The sequence below is a fragment of the Eptesicus fuscus genome, chromosome 16 (genome assembly GCF_027574615.1).
Source record: "Eptesicus fuscus isolate TK198812 chromosome 16, DD_ASM_mEF_20220401, whole genome shotgun sequence".
In the NCBI taxonomy this organism is placed as follows: domain Eukaryota; kingdom Metazoa; phylum Chordata; class Mammalia; order Chiroptera; family Vespertilionidae; genus Eptesicus; species Eptesicus fuscus.
In genome coordinates this window covers 2,861,165-2,880,586 of record NC_072488.1, presented here as the reverse complement: position 1 = coordinate 2,880,586, position 19,422 = coordinate 2,861,165, and the positions used below count along the sequence as shown (strand labels likewise).

The window sequence follows — 19,422 nt, the reverse complement described above, 5'->3', positions numbered from 1 at the left end:
CATTCCACCCACCCACACCGGCTGTGGGAAGGACCCATCAAGATCATCCGGGTGGTCCAACGCCCGGCCTGGAGGCAGGGCTCCACGACTCTGGTGTAAAAGCATCTGGCCCTGGCCTGCGGGGCCCAGCTGGTGGGGCACCATCCCACGCAGCGAAAGGTTGCCGGTTCAATTCCCGGTCAGGGCACAGGCCCAGGTTGCAGGCTCGATACCTGCTCTCACATCGATGTTTCTCTCTCCCCTACTGTTGGAAGCCGCCCATTGCCTTCACCAGCAGAGGTGTGGACCAGGAACCAGGAAGGCTGGTCAACCTTGAAGCTCTGAAAGGTCAGAGCCAACCACCCACTGTCTAGTTGAGACAAAGGGAGCGGAAGCTACTTCCACCTTCTAGGTTTATGTAAATCCTTGCTGATTGGCTATTATTGGAATTGCCTGCCTAAGGGCTATGGGTGGATCCCATAGTCTTAATAAAAGGGATAGCAAGGCCAGAGCGGGGTGGAGTCCTTCCCCTTGAGTTGGGCTCCTGCCTGGCTCCCAATATTCCCAAATTGATATTTTCTAGTCTCTTTCTTTGTGTGCGGCCTCCTCCAGAGCCCGAACCCTGAACCTGAACCCTGAACCCTGAACCACGCAGGTCGTGGGGGGTGGGGGGAGACGACACACGCACCCTACTCCCTGCCTCTCTCTCTAAAAATCGAAGTATTTTTTTAAAAACATTCTGGCAGGTAAGTGAAAGTGTATCATGGAACATCCCTACTGTCATCTGTCTGCCCCCCTGCCTCTCGGGTCAGCGACCCAGCATTCGTGAGAAAAGTCAAGCTGTTTAGGAACTAAAAACTGAGCTTTAAAAAATTGTGGTCAGAAGTCTAGTTCTTACCAAGCCGAGGACATATCCCTTTGGTTGTTTTTACTGTTTGTTTCAAGTAAACCATTGGTCCTCTTTCCTTTGTAAGGCAGATCCTGTGTCTTAAGGTCAGCCCACCTCTGTATCCCGGTTTCCTTCCTGCAATCTTTTCAAGAAAAGAGTTTCTCCTCCCTTTCGCCCTTTCTAAGAGGTAGGGTGTCTACCCTATACTATCTGAATAGACTCGTATTTGCTCTGAAGTAAAACCATTTGTTTTACTTGATTCAAGTTGATACCTTTGGGCTTTTTAGAAAGCAAACTTCTAGGCAAGGACACAATTCTTATTCAGTGACCCACTGTTTTGTTTTTTCTTGCCTCCAGCCTTTACGGCGAAAGCGTTCTTTTTTAAAATATTGCTTTGTAGTAGACGGTGAGGAAACCTACGCGGCTCGCATCATCCCCATCGTCTGGAACACTGGCATCCTTGTGAGATGATCCGAGCGATTTGGAACTAAGAAAAGTCAGGTTTGTCCCTGGAAGCATACGGATGGCACGACAGGAGGCGGAACTTTGTTCTTCGTGAGATGGACTTGGGCGTGGCCCAGGGCGATGCCACTGGCCCGGGCCCGGGAGGGCGGGTGTGCGTGGCCGCCGCTCGCCACCCACAGATGCCCGTCCCTCTCGTGGGTCTCCATCATGCCTGGGCGTTGGGCGCGCCACGAGGGACTTGCCAGACAGTGTCTGGGGCGCATTTCTGTTCCAACACCCCATGGCTCCAATTCTCCCTTTCGCCTCAACAGCATGAGGTGCCGAAGGCTCCCCTCTTCCCGGAAACCCCGCGGGGTCCCCCTCAGATGTGCCGGCCGGTCAGAAGGAAGAGCGGCCGGTCCTCCTTGGCATTGGCGGTCTGGAACTCGTCGCGCAGGCGGAACTGCCACTCGTCTTCCAGCTCCAGGCGGACCACGGTCTGGCGCAGGGAGTTCCGGTCCTGACAGATCACGCACAAGGTCGCCCCTGCACGGACAACGGCAGAGGGAGGCGTGTGAAGACAAGGGGCGCGTTTATCCCGCGCACACCTACCGCCTGGGCCCTGCCGGCTCGCAGAAAGAAAGAGGCAGCTCTAACCGGTGTGGCTCAGTGGACAGAGCGTCGTCCTGCGGACTGAAGGGTCCCGGGTTCGATTCCGGTCAAGGGCATGCACCTTGGTTGCGGGCACGTCCCCAGTAGGGGGTGTGCAGGAGGCAGCTGATCGATGTTTCTCTCCCATCGATGTTTCTAACTCTCTATCCCTCTCCCTTCCTCTCTGTAAAAAATCAATAAAAATATATTTAAAAAGAAAGAGGCTGCGCTTGGAAGGGGGGGGCGGGGGGCAGATGTACAAGGGCCTCGCTTCTTTGGGAATGCTTCCCAATCTCAGCCAGAAAGACTCGGCGAGGCGATCGGCCAGTGAGATAGATAACATGGAGGCGGAGGAAACGTTGGCGAAGAGGGGAAGAGAGAAGGAGAGAGACTGGTCGGATGCAAACCAAGCTCTCTCCGCTGCAGCCCTACAAGGCCCACACCACCTTCTTCTCCCACTCGAGGCGACCAGCTCCCACCTGCCCCCACCTGCCCACCAGGTGAGTTTTCCCTCCTCTCGAATCCGAGCACAATCAAGACATCTTTCATGCCCACTCATTCCGTAGCTCTGGCTGTGTCCCTCTACCACCTACCTGTCTACCTTCCTCCCTTCCTCCTACATGGCCTGCCCTCCCTTAGACAAACTGTTCCCCCAGGGCCGTGGTCGGCAAACTGCGGCTCGCGAGCCACATGCGGCTCTTTGGCCCCTTGAGTGTGGCTCTTCCACAAAGTACCACGGCCTGGGCGAGTCTATGTTGAAGAAGTGGCGTTAGAAGAAGTTTAAAAAATTTGGCTCTCAAAAGAAATTTCAATCGTTGTCCTGTTGATATTTGGCTCTGTTGATGAATGAGTTTGCTGACCACTGCCCCAGGGCAGAGATGTCTGTAAGCCCCTGGCTACCCAGGGCTCAGCCTGTGCGGGGCTCAGGGAACACCTGCTGGACAAGGTCAGCGTGAAGGGCAACTGAGTGAAAGCACATCGGTCAGGGCCCTCCGCTGAGCTGGGTGTCGTCTTAAAGTCACACGGAATGAACGGCTGCCACTCCGAACACTCTCACAAGAAACCAACTGCAGCAGGAGAAAGATTCGCATAAAAGTCCAGAAGCATCCATATCCCAAGATGACGAGGAGGAACTCGCCTTCCCAGAGGAGGAGACATCTGTGGGGACCTGGGGCGGGTGTTAGGGATCTGCACTGAGCCCGGCCCTGTGGCTCCGTGGTTGAGCATCGCCCTATGAACCAGGAGGTCACGGTTCCATTCCCGGTCAGGGCACAGGCCCGGGTTGTGGGCTTGATCCCCAGTGTGGGGAGTGCAGGAGGCAGCAGACCCATGATTCTCTCTCATCACTGATGTTTCTTTTTCTCTCCCTCTCCTTTCCTCTCTGAAATCAATGAAAATATATATATATTTTTAAAAAGAATATACACTGAAAAGAAACATCTCTGCCTTTTGCCTAAAAGAAAGGATACGTCTCATCTCCACCTAAACAGGCCAGGGTGGGGGCGGCGGGGAGAGCGCGCCCCAGAACCCCGCCCCCACCTTCCCGGACGTTCCTGGAGGTTTCGGTCCCTCTCTGAGCCTCCGGCACCCACTGGGGAAGGAGGACTACGACCAGGAGCCACCTCCTCAGAGGCCGCAGGTGACAAGCACTGAAGTCAGGGCCAGGGTCAGCGGAGGGTGGGAACTTACCTTTCAGGAAATGGAACTTTTTCAGGAAGCCGGCCCCCACGAAGGAGTCGCAGAGGTAGAGCAGGAGCCCGCTGAAGGTGGAGTCGGAGCAGCTGACGTTCAGGGAGTGGGGCCTGGAGCTCACGTAGCACACGGAGATCTGGAAAACGGCCGAGGGGACACGGCTCTCCGTGACCGGCTCAGCCACGCCACGCCACGGCTTCGCAGCTAACGTGCCAACCGCTCGGCCAAGCTCAAGGTTTTGGGGGACCAGAAACCATATTGTTTGTATTATTTCCAAATTGAGCCTAAAACTCAATTCCCAGAGATTTATCCCGGTTTATCTATGCATTAACTCATCGGAGAATCGGAAATGTTTTGACACCCAGCCAGTACGGCTCAGTGGTTGAGGATAGACCAGGAGGTCATGGCTGGATTCCCAGACAAGGCCCAGGCCCGGGTTGTGGGTTTGATACCCAGTAGGGGGCATACAGGAGGCAGCTGATCCATGATTCTCTCTCATCACTAATGTTTCTCTCTCTCTCCCTTTCCTTTCCTCTCTGAAATCAATAAATATATATATATATATATATATATATATAGATTTTTTTTAAAAGAAATGTTTTGGCATCAGCGTTGGGTTTGATTCCTAGCATATAATATTGGGTTAAACCATTCACATGCTCTCCTGGGGATACATGAACACACGTGTACCAGATCTGAGACGGACTGACGTGATTTGAAACGGCTGCACCTGCCGTGTAAAACGCGGGTGAGCACTGGAGGACCTGAAACTTAGCACAAGAGAGAAAAGGACTCGACGGGACCAATTCCTTCAGCTGCTAATCCTGGGTGCAGAGCGCCTGGAAGATGGGAGGGGCCGGCTGGCGAGACAACCCGCTCACCTTCCCCGCGAAACCGATGGAAGGCTCCTGATGCGAGTACCTGGTGCAGAGGCCCCTGTGCTGTGCAATCCCTGTTCTTACTGCGATGGGACTGGTCAGGCTGCCCATGGGGAATGGACACTCCTGATTTTTTTTAAAATATATTTTATTGATTTTTTTACAGAGAGGAAGGAAGAGGGATAGAGAGTTAGAAACATCGATGAGAGAGAAACATCGACCAGCTGCCTCCTGCACACCTCCCACTGGGGATGTGCCCGCAACCAAGGTACATGCCCTTGACCGGAATCGAACCTGGGACCTTTCAGTCCGCAGGCCGACGCTCTATCCACTGAGCCATACCGGTTTTGGCCTCCTGATTCTAATAAGATTAGCTTTTACTGGTTGTGAAACAAAAACACCCTCTCAGCCTGTTTCACCCGCTGTGCAGGGGGTACCCCCGAGACGCAGGAGCCGAGTGCATCCCGAGCCCTCGGTCCCGGCGCCTCTGTCGGAGCCGCTTCCCGGGTGGCCGGGGCCGCGGCGCGCCGAGGGTTACCTGGGACCCCAGGTTCAGGTAGCAGTCGACCAGCAGCACGGGGTGGCCGTGGTTCCGCAGGGACAGCGGGAAGAAGCGGTGGCTGTGGTGCTGCAGGAACCGCTCCAGCAGGAGCTGCGCGGGGGCCGCCAGCGACGGGTGCTTGCTGTCGGGCGCGCAGATGTACTGGGCGGGCACGACGGCCACGGGGCTGTCGGACACCTGCGTGGGGAGGAGGGGCGTCAGCACCCCCAGCCGCCCCGGCAGAGAAGGCCCTCCCGAGGCTGCCAGGCTGGGGGGACGCGGGCCGGCGGCCCCGCCACGGAAGAGGGGCCCCACGGCAGTGCTGCGAGCTGAGAGCCCACCGACTCGGACAATCACCAGGTTTCACCCAAGGGGGGCAGGTGACGACCGACCGATGCGATCAGTAAAAATCGTCGACCTGGACCTTGCCACGTAGGACGCTGGCTGTCTGGTCGAGGAAAAAGTTTTTCCAAATCCAGGGATCAAACCTCGGGGCACGGCCAGCCTCCCCGGACCCCCAGGTCCCACCCACCCCCACTGCCCTTCCTCCCGACTGCCCGTCGAGCCCATGTCTTCCTTCCTCGCCAGCAGGTCCTCCCTGCCCGAGAGGCCGGGGACAGGAAGAAAACCCGTGGATGAGCTGTCACTGCCCCTCCAGACAGGGGAGTCTGGAGGTTCCCGCGGCAGGGCCCTGCCCACGTCTCCAGCTCCTCTCCGCCGCACTCCCCTCTGGCCTTGGCGCTTCCCCCGCGCCGACCTCCCTGCTCCTCCCCCTCCGCCTGGTCACCCGGGCCCTCCCTGAGCCGGGACACACCCCTCTCTCCTCCTCCAGGTCTCCGCCTTAACGTCCCCTCCCCAGGGACACGCACACAGATGTCACCCCCACCCCCAGCGAGGTGAGGTCTCCCCGTGACACAGGTGTCACCCCGGGGTGCTCATCACATGGGCACTTCACCCCACATTTACTTAACATCCCTCTCGGCCCGAGGCGACCTGCTCCCAACCAGCCAACACTGAATGAGTCAACCATGAAAACGAGTATTCCATTCTGAGGAAATGTTAAAAAGCACAACTAGCTTTCCTCGCTATACTGAGTGGCCGGATTATCATGATCTCTGAACCCATAGTAATCTGGCCAGAGTGAGTGAGTGAGTGAGTGAGTGAGTGTGTGTGTGTGTGTGTGTCTGTGTATTAGAGGCCCGGTGCATGAATTTGTGCATGGGTGGGTTCCGGCCAGCCTGGCCAGGGGGAGGGGACATGGGCGGTTGGCCGGCCTGCCTGCTGGTCGAACTCCTGGTCGAGGGAACAATTTGCATATTAGCCTTTTATTCTATAGCATATACACTGAGTGGCCAGATTATTATGCGTTCAGAGATCATCATAATCTGGCCACTCAGTGTATAATCACCATTAAACCTAAAGGGGGTAAATAAGACTGCGCTCAGAAGAGGAATAAAAACACCTAGTAGTTAAAGAATGCTCCTGAGGGAATGAAAGGAAAAAATGGTTTCCAAAGCGCCCGGCCCACGCCCACGGCCACGCCCACGGCCACGCACCTTGGCGGTGATGTGGAAGGACCGGTGCCCGCCCACCGCGATCTGCTTCTTCATGACGCTGAAGCGGTTGAAGCGGCACAGCAGGAGGCCGGCGCTGTGCACCCGCAGGTTGAAGTCCACGTCGTCACACAGGAACCTGCTCAGAGCCAGGGGAGGAGGCAGGTCGCACTGGGGGGCCCTCACGCCCCGGGCCGTGGCACGTGTGCCTGCTACCAGGGCGACAGGGGGGGCAGGCTCAGCCCTCCCTACAGACCCTCCTCCCGGAGGGCAGAGGCCAACAAACAGGGACCCGCCGGCTGCGACGTGTGGGCACAGGAGCGGCGGGCGTCCCTCCGGCGTACACTACAGAGGGCCCGGGGGCACCTGCAAACCCTTCCGTCCGTTTGTTGAAAAGAACAAACCTCCCCCGACCAAAAAAAAAAAAAAAGAGCCACGTTTTCAGCTGAGGAAAACGAGGCTCATGCAAAGCCAGCAAGTGGCAGAACCGAGACCCCTAGCAGGGCGTCCGGCCCCCAAACCCCTCCTACACGGCGCCTCAGGATGTGCCCCCCGCCCGGCCCAGGGACACTCGACACGGTGACTGGGTGACTGGGCTCCGCTGAGTGCCTCTGTGGCGGGACACGTGGAAGCCACGTAAGGAAAGGACATCACGCTTCCTTCGGTGCCAAGGCTCCTGAATGCTGTGTCCGAGGAAGCCAGACAGCAGGAGGAAGGACACACAGCACACGGCGAGTCCCTAAGTAAAGCGCCGTGGGAATCCACGGAGGAAGCTGAACGGCGTATGCAAGTCTCCCCGCCACAGAATTACACAACGGGAGGGAGGGAGGGAGGGAGGGAGACAGGCAGGAAGGCAGGAAGGGAAGAGAGAGAAAAAAAGAAAAAGGAAGGAAAGAAAAAGAAAAAAGAACAGGACAGGGAAGGGAAAGGGAAAGGGGGAAGGAAGGAAGGAAGGAAGGAAGGAAGGAAGGAAGGAAGGAAGGAAGGAAGGAAGGAAGGAGTGTCAACCTAGGAACCAGGTGGTCCCGGTTTGATTCCTGGTCAGGGCACATGCCCGGTTGCAGGCTGGATCCCCAGTGTGGGGCTCATTGATGTTTCTCTCTCTCTCCCTCCCTCTCCCTTCCTCTCTGAAATCAATAAAAATACATAAAGCTGACAGCAGGGGCCAGGCTGGTGCTATGGGCGGGAGACCTCTGGCTCCGTGGCCTCCAGGGCAGCGGAGAAGCGGCTATCGGCCAGGCCTCGGCTGCCCCTCCAGGAGGGAGGAGGGAGGGGACCTGTGGGTGGAGCTGGGCGGCAGCCGTGCAGGCGCTCACCGGTTCTGGTTGTACTGCACGTTCTGGGTCAGGTCCACGTTCAGGACGATGAAGTCGTGGACGTGGCAGCGGGAGAAGGGCTCGCGCACGGCGCGGCCGCCGGCCTTGCTGGACCACTTGCGCATGCCGATGAGGGCGTAGTGGGTGATGTTGGGGGCCGCCTCGATGTGCTGCATGATGTGCTTCAGAGAGACGTTCCTTTCCGACCAGGCGAACTCCCTGCTCGGAGGGAGAGGGACGTCCCGGGGCTGACGGGCACACACGGCAAGGCCCTCTGGACGGCCCGCCAGGACATGCTCTCCCGCTGCCGACACCCCGCGCGGGGCTGGTGCAGGTGGAACCCACCAGGGTCACGCGGAGGGCCGGCACCAGGCTAAGCACCACCTTCCTCGTCTCCCATCCTCCCAGCAACCCTGTGGCCTGGGTAAGCCCCCGCCCATTTCACAGATGAGGACAAGGAGGCTCCGAGCGACGGGCACGGGGTCACGCCACAGAGCCTGGATTTGAACAGCGTCTCCCAAGCCCACACGCTCCCCATCCTGCGAACCACCCCGCCTCCCAGTTTGCAGGTCTGACGGGACGATGGGGGAAAGAGCGGGTTCCACGGTGGTTGCATGAGAGAGTGGGGAGGAGGCAGCTTGTCCACCTCCCACCCCCAGGGGGTGTCCGAGGCCTGTGAGGGCAGCGAGAGGAGCCAGTGCCCGGGGGTGGCTCCAGGGCTGAGAGTCAGGGACGCAAGTCATGCCCACGAGGGCCCAGGCGAGTTGCCCAACTCTCTGCGCCTCAGCTTTCTACTCGCCACCTGCGGGGCTTACCCTGAACTCGCCAAGGGCCCCGCTGGGTCTGCCGCTCTGGGACGTGAACCGCGGCGTCCGAGTGAAACCCAGGAGGGCAGAAGGAACGCTTGGCTCTCCCCATCCCGGCCCCCGGCCCAGCTCCTGCCCGTGGGAGAGCGATGGCGAGAATGTTGAAAGCAAAGCACGTCACCCTTCTCCTAGGTTCCATGCCGTCCCGTCACACAGAGAACATTCCTTCCAGAACAGCGGCCGCCAACCCTTCGGACCTCACGGACCACCAGTGGTCCCCGGGCCTCCGGTTGGCGACGGCTGTTCCAGGAAACAGCGATTGAAGGCGTTACATTAGGATGTCACACGAAGGAGGCGAACTGACCTAACGTTGGCCAAAGATCATCAGAAGGGCTCTAGCCGGTTTGGCTCAGTGGACAGAGCGTCGGCCTGCGGATGGTCCCGGGTTCAATTCTGGACAGGGCACATGCCCAGGTTGTGGGCTTGATCCCCAGTGTGTGTGTGTGGGGGGGGAGGGGGAGGTGTAGGAGGCAGTCCATCAATGATTCTCTCTCATCGTGGATGTTTCTATCTCCCTCTCCCCTTCTCTTCCTCTCTGAAATCAATAAAAGTGTATTTTTTAAAAATACTACAGGCGTGAGGAGTTAGGCTGGGGGAGGGAGGGGGGCCTGGGAGACCCCCGGAGGGGTTCTGGGGCCGGAGAAGGTCCCCTTGCTCACAGGGGAGCTGGTTCAATGCACGTGTTCAGCTTGTGAAAGTGTCTGCACGTGTATGTTTTTCTTTCTGTTCACATTTTATATTGAATATATATGGTGTGGTTTCCTGTGTGTATTATACGTCAATGACGCTTTTTACAAACTTTCTGAACTCAAAGTAAAGCTTAGAACGGGAGTCGGCTGCGTCCAGGGCTCTGCCCCCTACACGCCAGGCTCTCTGACCGGAGTACCCTCCGGGTCCTCGCGGGGTGGAGGGGGGATCCCCACTGGAGAGCGCGCATCGGTCTCACTGTAGGCGCGGGAGGCGCTCACCTGCTTCTCTCCCCGCCGCCGTCCACGTCCACCACGTTCCACATGACGCAGGAGTCGTCGGAAATCACGATGAAGGGCCAGATGTCCTGCGGCTTGATGCCCAGCTCCTCCTGCCGGTTCCGCTCCAGCTCCAGGTTGTGGTAGGACAGCTCCTTGATCAGGAAGTGGGCGGCGCCTGCAACGGCAAAGCCACCGCTGACCCCCCCCCACCCTGGTCCCGCCGGACACCCACCCAGCACAGGCCTGGGCAGAGGGAGCGCTGCTCACCGAGGCCCCACCCCCAGACCAGCCAGACCCCACGGTCCTCGCCCGCATCCCTCGTCCACTCCTCTTAGCTGTTGATTTGGGAGAGGAAATTCTAGGGGAGAAAACACACCTCCCCCATTTGCACATACATCTGTCTGTTTATCCTTGCTTTTCTTTCTTATTTTTACTTTAATTTTATTTTTGTATTTATCTATTTTTTAATATATTTTTATTTCAGAGGGGAGAGAAAGAGAGAGAGAGAAACATCAATGATGAGAGAGAATTGTTGATGAGCCCAAAACCTGGGCATGTGCCCTTGACCAGAATCGAACCTGGGACCCTTCAGTCCACAGGCCTATGCTCTATCCACTGAGCAAAACCGGCTAGGGCTCTTTCTCTTTTTAAATCTTTATTGTTGAAAGTATTAAATATGTCCTCTTTTATCTCCCATCGACCCCATCCAGCCCACCCCCACCCCCGCCCCAGGCCCTCAGCACCCACAGCCGATCAATGATCCTCTCTCATCATTGATGTTTCTCTCTCTCCCTCTCCCCACCTCTCTGAAGTCAATCTATATATATATATACACACACACACACACACACACACATATACATATATATATATTATTATTATTCATTTTTTTAAGCCAACAGGCTTGGTGAAAAATGCTGAACTCTGTCAGTTCTAGAACATTCTCTCGGGTCTCGGTTCCCGGGACGCCAGCGAGGGGGGCGCGAGAGGAGCCTACCCACGCCGGCGCTGTTGAAGATGCTCGGCAGCACCAGCATGATGTGGTTGGGCCAGTACTTCTTATACACGGGCATCTCGTACTCCTTGACGACCAGCACGTGCAAGTGGCTGGCGCCATCCATGGCGTGGTACAGGTTGAAGAGTCCGTGCTCGTGGCGGCCGGTGGTCGGGGTGAAGGTCGGGCTTTTTATGCACTCGTGACTCTGGGGCGTAGAAGCAGGAGGGAACGTGTTTCTACACGTGGTCACCGTCATTCCCCTCCCTCTGAAACGTCCGTCCCGTCCTCCTTGAATCCAGCTCAGCCCTGGGACTCGCTTTTACGGATAAAGCGCAGTAAAAACGATGGTGCACCAGCCCCGTTGGCGTGGCTCAGTGGTTGAGCGTCAACCTTTGAACCAGGAGGTCACGGTTCGATTTCCAGTCAGGGCACAGGCCTAGGTTGTGGGCTCAGTCACCAGTAGGGGGCGTGCAGGAGGCAGCCGATCAATGGTTCTCTCTCATCATTGGTGTTTCTCTCTCTCTCCCCCTCTCCCTTCCTCTCTGACATCAATGAAAAAATAAAAATTTTTTTAAAATATATTTTATTGATTTTTTTACAGAGAGGAAGGGAGAAGAGATAGAGAGCTAGAAACATCGATGAGAGAGAAACATCGACCAGCTGCCTCCTGCACACCCCCCACCGGGGATGTGCCCACAACCAATGTACATGCCCTTGACCGGAATCGAACCCGGGACCTTTCAGTCCGCAGACCTACGCTCTATCCACTGAGCCAAACCGGTTTCGGCGAAAAAATAAAAATTTTTAAGTGATGGGGCACCAGCTGGGCCTGGCTGCAAAGGCGGGCCCATTCCGCCCTCTCTGACCCTCCCAGGAACAAGCCAGGGCCAGCCTGCTGCAGGGGCAGCGGCCACATGGAGCAGAGGGCGGCCACCGAGGCCCTCCTGGGAGCCAACGCAGACACACGAGCGAGCTCAGCCCAGCGGAACCCGCACGGAGCCGATTCCCAGCCCACGGGCTCACAGCTACTAGTGAGTAAACGTGGTTTGGAATCGGTTAGGCTGCCCAAACTAACTGGCATCCGTCAGCTGCCTCCATGCCTTCCCCTCTCCCTGGGGCATCGCACGTGGTGCTTGGAGCCGAGGCTGTTCCTGAGTGACCTCAGTCCCCATCACCCGCCCACACCGCCGGGCTGGTTACACCCTCGGCTGCGCATCTCGCTACAGAGAACCAGGGGTCTCCGCCTTCCCCTGGCAGGAGCTCTGCTCCCGCGGAAGTCCTCTCAGCACCGCCATGAGCTGTGACGGCGCGGTGCTCACGGCTGTGCTCATGGCTGTGCTCAGTGAACTCTGTCAGTTCTAGAACATTCTCTCAGGTCTAGAACGTTCTCCACGGACGGAAGTCGGTGGAAACAGGGGTGTAAATAAATCCTTGCCCACTGCACGCCCGACCCCAGCCCCCGGGGCGGGAGGCTCCACGCAATGAAGGCCTCTTGGGTGCTTTACAGATGCTTTCAGTGCTTGCTACGAGGGTCGGAAGGCTGGGTTCAGCCCCGGGTCCGGCCCTCGGCATCCACACCCAGCTCGTAGCGGTGACTGGGCCGTGAAAGGGCAGCAGGGCTGCTGAGATTGACAGTTGGAACTGGCCAATCACCCCTGGAGGAGCGGCTCCAGGAGGGCGGTCCCAGAGAGGATGGGTAAGAGCCATCGCATCACAAGAGGCAACGCAGCCTTCAGAGACACCCACTGAAGGATTATGGGTGCAAGGAGGCGATGTCTGCGCTTGGCTTCCAGATAACACAGGAAGGCGGAAGAGAAGGACGGATGGCGACACGGGACCGGCCATGAGTCAGTAACTGTTGGAGCTGGTAATGGGGGGCCCTGTTCTCCTACCACCTGGCCTGGCTGGGTGCGCCCTCGCGGAGAGCACTGAAGGACAGAGCGGGCGCCACCACCGCCTGCTCAGCACCTCTTCCAGCCGGGCCGGCGCCTTACGACCGTGACGCCTGTAACGCTCACCACAAGCTTTTGCAAGAGTTACGGTCGCCTGGGTCAGTGGTCGGCAAACCGCGGCTCGCGAGCCACAGGCGGCTCTTTGGCCCCTTGAGTGTGGCTCTTCTACAAAATACCACGGCCTGGGCGAGTCTATTTGGAAGAAGTGGCGTTAGAAGAAGTTTAAGTTTAAAAAATGTGGCTCTCAAAAGGAATTTCAATCGTTGCCCTGTTGGTATTTGGCTCTGTGGACTCATGAGTTTGCCGACCGCGGGCCTGGGTGAATGGATGGGGAAGCGGAGGCTCAGAGACCTCGACAACGGCAGAGCAAGGCTCCAACTTGACTCTGGGGGACCCCGAAGCCCTGGCGTTCCCAGCCTCCTCCTCCAAGGCCAGTGACCGCTCCGGGTCCCTCCACCAGGCCCCACCTGCCCTGGGCTCATCGGGCAGCTACGGCCTCTGGGTCTCCCGCTCAGCGGCCCCCGGCAGCCACACCGATCGGACGCCCGGGCCGAGGCCGGTACCTGGTCGGTGACGAGGGGCAGCCGCATGCTCTCCAGCTGGCCCCCGGGCTGGCTGAAGACGAAGTGGTGCTCCTTGGACTTGGGGATGATGAAGTGCAGCTGGATCTCCTCTCCTAGCATGGAGTAAGAGAAGGCAAAGGCGTGCAGGGTGGACTCATAGAGCTGGGGTGCGGGGGAGAGGACAGAGCCCGGCGTCAGCGTCCGGCGGAACCTCCCCGAAGACCCCAGGCCCGCCGTGGCCGCGCCGACGCGGGTCACGGCCACCTCTGCCCCGCAGCACGAGAGGCCCGCGCCCGGTGCCACACCCGTACGAGGTGAGGACACCCAGGTCTTGCTGCCGGAGGCCACGCCCACTTGGCCGAAGCCGGACCCCGTCGCTAATTCTGGTCTCGCTTCACCCAGGGACCTCTGGATCTGACCCGGGGGCTAGGTTATCTGCTTAGCACTCACCCTGGAGACCCATGTTCTATGCTAACAAACGTGTTTTTCCATCCTATGTAACTACACGTGTCATCGAGTGTCCATGAAACAGTAAGAAATGCGCACACCTGTACACCCCGGTCTCCCTACGCCCACCCCTCGGCCTCTCTGTACTATAATTAACGATTGCAGGAAGCAGGCCCAGCTCAGGGCTGTAAAAACTGGCACTCAGAGGTCTTCGGCTCACTCCCGGCCCCACGTCTAGTCTCCCCTCGTCACCTGGGCCAAAGAGCCCTCCCCTCCCGCCACAGCTGTGCCCGCGGTTCTCTGGCCTGACCTCCCAGCCCGGCTCTGCCCAGCCATGCGATGCCTCCTTCGGGCCTCAGCTCCGGCACCCACAGAGGGGCCTCCCCGACCCCTCCCCTGCCCGCCAGTGCGCGCCGTGCACTCCCGGCAAGGACAGGCCGAGGGGGCAGACGCAGGCCGGGCACACCAGCTCTCGACTCCTCCTGTGGTTCCTCTAGACCAGGGGTCCTCAAACTTTTTAAACAGGGGGCCAGTTCACTGTCCCTCAGACCGTCGGAGGGCCGGACTATAGTTTAAAATAAAACTATGAACAAATTCCTATGCACATGCACATATCTTATTTTGAAGTAAAAAAGCAAAACGGCAAAAACGCCCGCATGTGGCCTGCGGGCCGCAGTTTGAGGACGCCTGCGAACCACAAAGCGCTCTGGGAGCAGAGAAGAGGGAGCGATTGAGGCCTGGGAGGGAGCACGGAGGGATGCACCTGAGGAAACGTCAGGAACGGGCCCAGGGAGCCGTGCGAGGCGAGCGAAAGAGCAGAGGGAGCCAGCGTCCGCGCCCCCTGCCCGCCTGGCCCTCGGCAGACCTCCCTCCTCCTCTCCGTGCTCCCGCCCAGGACAGGAGCCTCATTCCCTAGGACAGCGGGGTCGGCAGCGGCGGTGCGTGGACCACTGGTGGGCCGTGAGGTTGAGAGGTTTATAGAACCGTGAAATACTGCCTCAGGGGTTTCAGTGAGAATTAAGTAAGAAGCTGGCCCTAGCCGGTGTGGCTCAATGGATAGAGCGTCAACCTGCGGACTGAAGGGCCCCGGGTTCGATTCCGGTCAAGGGCACATGCCTGGGTTGTGGGCTCGGTCCCCGGTAGGGGGCGTGCAGGAGGCAGTGCTCAATGATTCTCTCTCATCATTGATGTTTCTATCTCTCTCCCTCTCCCTTCCTCTCTGAAATCAATAAAAATATATTTAAAAAAATAAGAAGAAGCTAGACAGGACAGTTTCCTAACCCACGCACTTTGAATGGACAGGTGTGGCATGTATCCATTCAGGTGACCAGCCAGGGCTTGGGCCAGGGGCCTTATCCATGTACCCCGTGTCCAGGACAAAGGACGTTTTCCACCACATGGAAAGGCTGGGAAGGCCCTGGCCAGGTGGCTCGGTCATGACTGGAGCATCATCCCGCACACCAAAAGGTTGTGGGTTCTGGTCAGGGCACATACCTAGGTTGTGGGTCCCATCACTACTTGGGGTGCATATGGGAGGCAACAGATCAATGTTTCTCTCTCATCAGTGTTTCTCTCTCTCTCTCCCTTCCTCTCTCTCTAAAACCAATAAAAACATAGCCGCGACTGAGAATTAAAAAAAAAAAAAAGTAAATAAATAAAAGGTTGGGCAGTACTGAGCTATAACAATGCCCTGCAGATTGCCTGGCGCACAGTAGGTGCTCGTGACGTGCACGTTCCGCTCTACATAATTTCTGTGTTTGACCACACTGCTCTCCTTGCCGGCTTCCCGCTGCTCAGTGCTGCTCACGTGCATCTCCGTCCCACACCCCGAGTCTTGCGTATGGAGACACGGGGCGCGCTCAGGGAGTCTGCCGCCCTGAACGGCGGAAGCTGCTAGGACGCAGGCAGATTCGGACCCCTGCAGCCAGCTCGCCTTGCCGCTAGAACCCGTGTAACCTGGAGATGCCTGGTCTGCAGGGGGTCGGCAGCCGCTTCACAGATTACAGATGGGCACTGAAGACGCCAGCAGACCAGGAAGCAAGGCTTCCAGAACTTTCCACCTCCCACTCCGGAATGGAAACATAACCAGGGAAACAATGGCGCTAGCCCGGGGAGCAGGGCGTGCCCGGCGCCCGCCTACCTGGTAGCGGGGGTGGAAGCCCATGTACTGGTGGCACTGCTCGCAGTGGTGGTAGGTGTTGTGGGCCGCGTACTTGGACAGCCGCATCCGCGCCGTCTGGCGCCGCACGAACAGGTCCTCGGGCTTCCGGGGCGGCGCCCTGTCTGCAGGGAAGCCAGCGTCACGGAGCCGCACGGGCAGGTGAGCCCCTCCCGCCACTCACACGGACACGAGCCGAAATGCCACTGTGGGATGGGAGATGGCGGGCGAGGGTGGCCCCGGCTCATCCGGGACCCCAGGGGCCTCAGCGGCTCAGACACGACAGTCTCCGTGGGACACACTACAGACTGTCCACCCGTCATGTTACACGTGAGCCTGTGAATGTCGGATCAACGTTTACTCAAGGCCTCGCTACCTGACAACTGATTGCCAGCGCAACACGCAAACACTGCAATGCGGGGAAGCGCCCATCTTTCCAGTGACTTAGCGGGAGTGAGGCCAGCACTGGCCTTCCTTAGAGACGCCTCCGTGAGGGCCCCCAGGGACTGAGAGTGAGGGCCCCCAGGGACATGAGGGCCCCCAGGGACTGAGAGTGGCCTCCCTGAGAACCATGGAGAGAACATTCTCGTCCGATGGCCACTGGTGACGATTCTCCTCTCACTCCGCATCCCCCAGCTTTCCCGTCAGTGTTTGTCATCACACCGGCCACTAACACTGTGTCGGCTGATGGGGACCCTGAACTGTGGGGAGCCGGCACGGCCATGGCATCCTCAGCCCCAGGCGCCTTATGTGCCGCGCCAGCTCAGCCAGGTTCGGTGAGCCTGAGAGGGGGCGGTGACGGATGGAGGAAAGACAGAGAATGAAAGCTGGGTCTCTGTGGGACGCTGTCTTCTCTGATGGAGAGCTAGCGACAGTGCCACGGACTACAAGCCGTGTCTTTATTTTACAGCAGATGCCACGAGGCAAAGTGAGGGCGAGGTCAAGATGTTTACAACATTCTCGTGGGTTTCGATCCTACTCAACTACATGCACCTGAACTCTATCAAGCCCACGTCACTCAGGCACGTGGGGCCACGTGTTCGGACCACAGGTTCAAGCTCACAACCACAGCTGTTGGCTATCATTGTGCTGGGAGGGCTTGCACGTGGCCACGAGAGGACTGTGCCCTCTCATCAGTCTGCGGTTTGAACCTGTCCACACACTGTGGCCGCGCTCCACACTGAACCACCGCAGGTGACAACACGGTGACTGTCAGAGATCCCTGCAGCAGGAGGGGAGAACAAGAGACCGAGGGGGCAGAGGGACGACGAGCATTTTGTCACAATCCCAATTCACAAAGATACGTGTCGCCCTGGCCAGTTTGGCTCAGTGGATGGAGCGTCGGCCTACAGACTGAAGGGTCTGGGGTTTGATTCCGGGCAAGGGCACGTACCTCGGTTGCAGGCGCGATGCCCGGCCCTGGTCAGGGCGCCTGCGGGAGACAACCCGTCGATGTGTCTCTCTCACATCAATGTTTCTGTCTCTCCCCCTCCCTTCCATTCTCTCTAAAACTAACGGAAAAATATCCTCAGTGAGGATTAACCACAAAAAGATACACGTCTTTTATCCGCTCTTAACCAAGAGCTTTAGGACATCCTGACCGGACACAGCCCAGCCCGTGTCCTCGGCGTTCCCAGCGCTCGCGGAGCAGTACGCCGTCCTCCCTGGTCCCCTAAGAGGCCCGCCTGCCCGGGAGGTGCCGCCGATCCGCTCAGGGTCCCCAGGCGACGGAGCGCATCCCTCACGCGTGCGGCTCCTCCCGGTCAGAGGCCACTCCCACGGCCCTGGGAGCCGCGCGGAGCCTGACCTTCGCCCCTGGCGCTCTGGTGGTGAGAGCAGATGAGGCTGGCGTCTTCGTACTTGGGGTCGTGGACCGTGTAGTCGAAAGGCAGCTTCCTGAAGAGCTCCAGGTCCGGCCAGGGGTCGCTGCGCTGGAGGTAGCGCCACTCGGCTTCCTCTCGGAGGTCTAGGGGGTCGGGAGAGACCCGGGGGACACGTGACAAAAGGGGGACAGAGAGCGGCTTCAAGCCCCGGCTCCGTTCCCGGTCTCCCCAAGAAAGGCGGCGGCAGAAACGCCACGGAAACACGGAGGGTTTTCACGGGAACAACGGTCCACCCTGCGGGGACCGCGGGAAACCCAGAGGCGGGAGAGGAGACCCGGCTGCACCGGCTTCCGTGGTTCCGAACTCCCCCACACGGAGGCACGGGCGAGAGCACCCGCAGAAGTGCTGCGTGAGGACACGGGGGACCCCCTCTCCTAAGGCCGAGGGATCCTCGACGGCACGTGTTAGGACCACAGGCAATCGGATCCCTAACGGCCACTCGTCAGCTTCCCGCCACCGGAGAGCAAAGAGCCGCGGGGAAGAGCCAGCCGGACACCAGGAGTCAGAGCCCGTAGGAACGGGAACCGCTGAAGGCCCCGCTCGCCCGCCTGCGTCGCATCCGCATCCCAGGCCACCAGCCCCGCCCGGACCCACCGAGGACCGGGGCGCCCCGCCCGTGACTGCGCGAGGCGGGAACTCACCGACGTTGATCTCCTCCTCGTCGTACACGTCCACCTCCGTCAGCCGGATGAGCATCCGGGACAGGATGCCGAGGAACTGCAGGTAGGCGCCCGTCTTCCCGATCTGCGGGCACGAGGGGGTGGCGCCCCAGTCAGTGCACCCCGTCTCCGCGCCAGGGGCACCCGCCACGCCTCATGGCACCTCCCTCTTTTATGATAACTTTGTTTAAATCCTGAGGATATTTTCCCATTGATTTTGAGAGAGAGGGAAAGACAGAAACGTCGATGTGAGAGAAACACATCGACTGGCTGCCTCGGGCACGCGCCCCAACCAGGGTCCGGGCCGGGAAGGAGCCTGCAACCGAGGTACGTGCCCTTGACCGGAATCGAACCCGGGACCCTTCAATCATAGGCCAACGCTCTATCCACTGAGCCACACCGGCCGAGGAGGCGCCTCCCCCTTTTAAAGATCTCGCCTAATTAAAGCGAGAGCCGAGCCTGCGCAGAGATCGTCGAGGGGCAATGGGGCTAACGAAGGGGCAGGTGGGCGGGGGGGGGGGGGGGCAGGTGGACTCCCCAGCAGAGGCCTGCCTGCGTATAAACCATGGCAAAGGTGTCTCCGGCTTTAACAGCGGCATTTTTTAAGCTGCTGGAAATAGGACTTGGGCCTAAGCTGAAGAAAGGTTGCGCCCTAGCCCGTTTGGCTCAGTGGATAGAGCGTCGGCCTGCAGACTGAAGGGTCCCAGGTTCGATTCCGGTCAAGGGGCATGTACCTTGGTTGCGGGCACATCCCCAGTAGGGGCATGTGCAGGAGGCAGCTGATCGATGTTTCTCTCTCATCGATGTTTCTGACTCTCTATCCCTCTCCCTTCCTCTCTGTAAAAAATCAATAAGATATATTTAAAAAGAAAGAAAGAAAGGTTGCTTCGGAGAAAAGGAACTGCCAATATAAAACATCGTTTCTTCCGTCTTGCACAACTGCAAACTCTACGATACGTCTACGGCAAGAAAACAGAATCCGTCCC

The 19,422-nt window shown here is 58.6% G+C and overlaps 1 protein-coding gene across 1 annotated transcript in view; it reads right to left on the bottom strand.

Moving 5' to 3' along the window:
- Positions 1 to 1,265: 1,265 nt before the first annotated feature.
- Positions 1,266 to 19,422, bottom strand: part of GREB1 (growth regulating estrogen receptor binding 1) — a 57,012-nt gene continuing 38,855 nt past the window's right edge. Inside the window, exons 22-32 of the mRNA XM_054727913.1 lie at positions 18,419 to 18,521; positions 17,702 to 17,860; positions 15,877 to 16,019; positions 13,290 to 13,451; positions 10,775 to 10,979; positions 9,778 to 9,952; positions 7,944 to 8,162; positions 6,631 to 6,766; positions 5,072 to 5,272; positions 3,653 to 3,791; positions 1,266 to 1,858 (exon numbers count right to left, since the gene is read on the bottom strand). Of these exons, the coding sequence (XP_054583888.1) occupies positions 1,695 to 1,858; positions 3,653 to 3,791; positions 5,072 to 5,272; positions 6,631 to 6,766; positions 7,944 to 8,162; positions 9,778 to 9,952; positions 10,775 to 10,979; positions 13,290 to 13,451; positions 15,877 to 16,019; positions 17,702 to 17,860; positions 18,419 to 18,521 (1,806 nt within the window). The 3' untranslated portion in view covers positions 1,266 to 1,694. The remainder of the gene's footprint in view (positions 1,859 to 3,652; positions 3,792 to 5,071; positions 5,273 to 6,630; positions 6,767 to 7,943; positions 8,163 to 9,777; positions 9,953 to 10,774; positions 10,980 to 13,289; positions 13,452 to 15,876; positions 16,020 to 17,701; positions 17,861 to 18,418; positions 18,522 to 19,422) is intronic.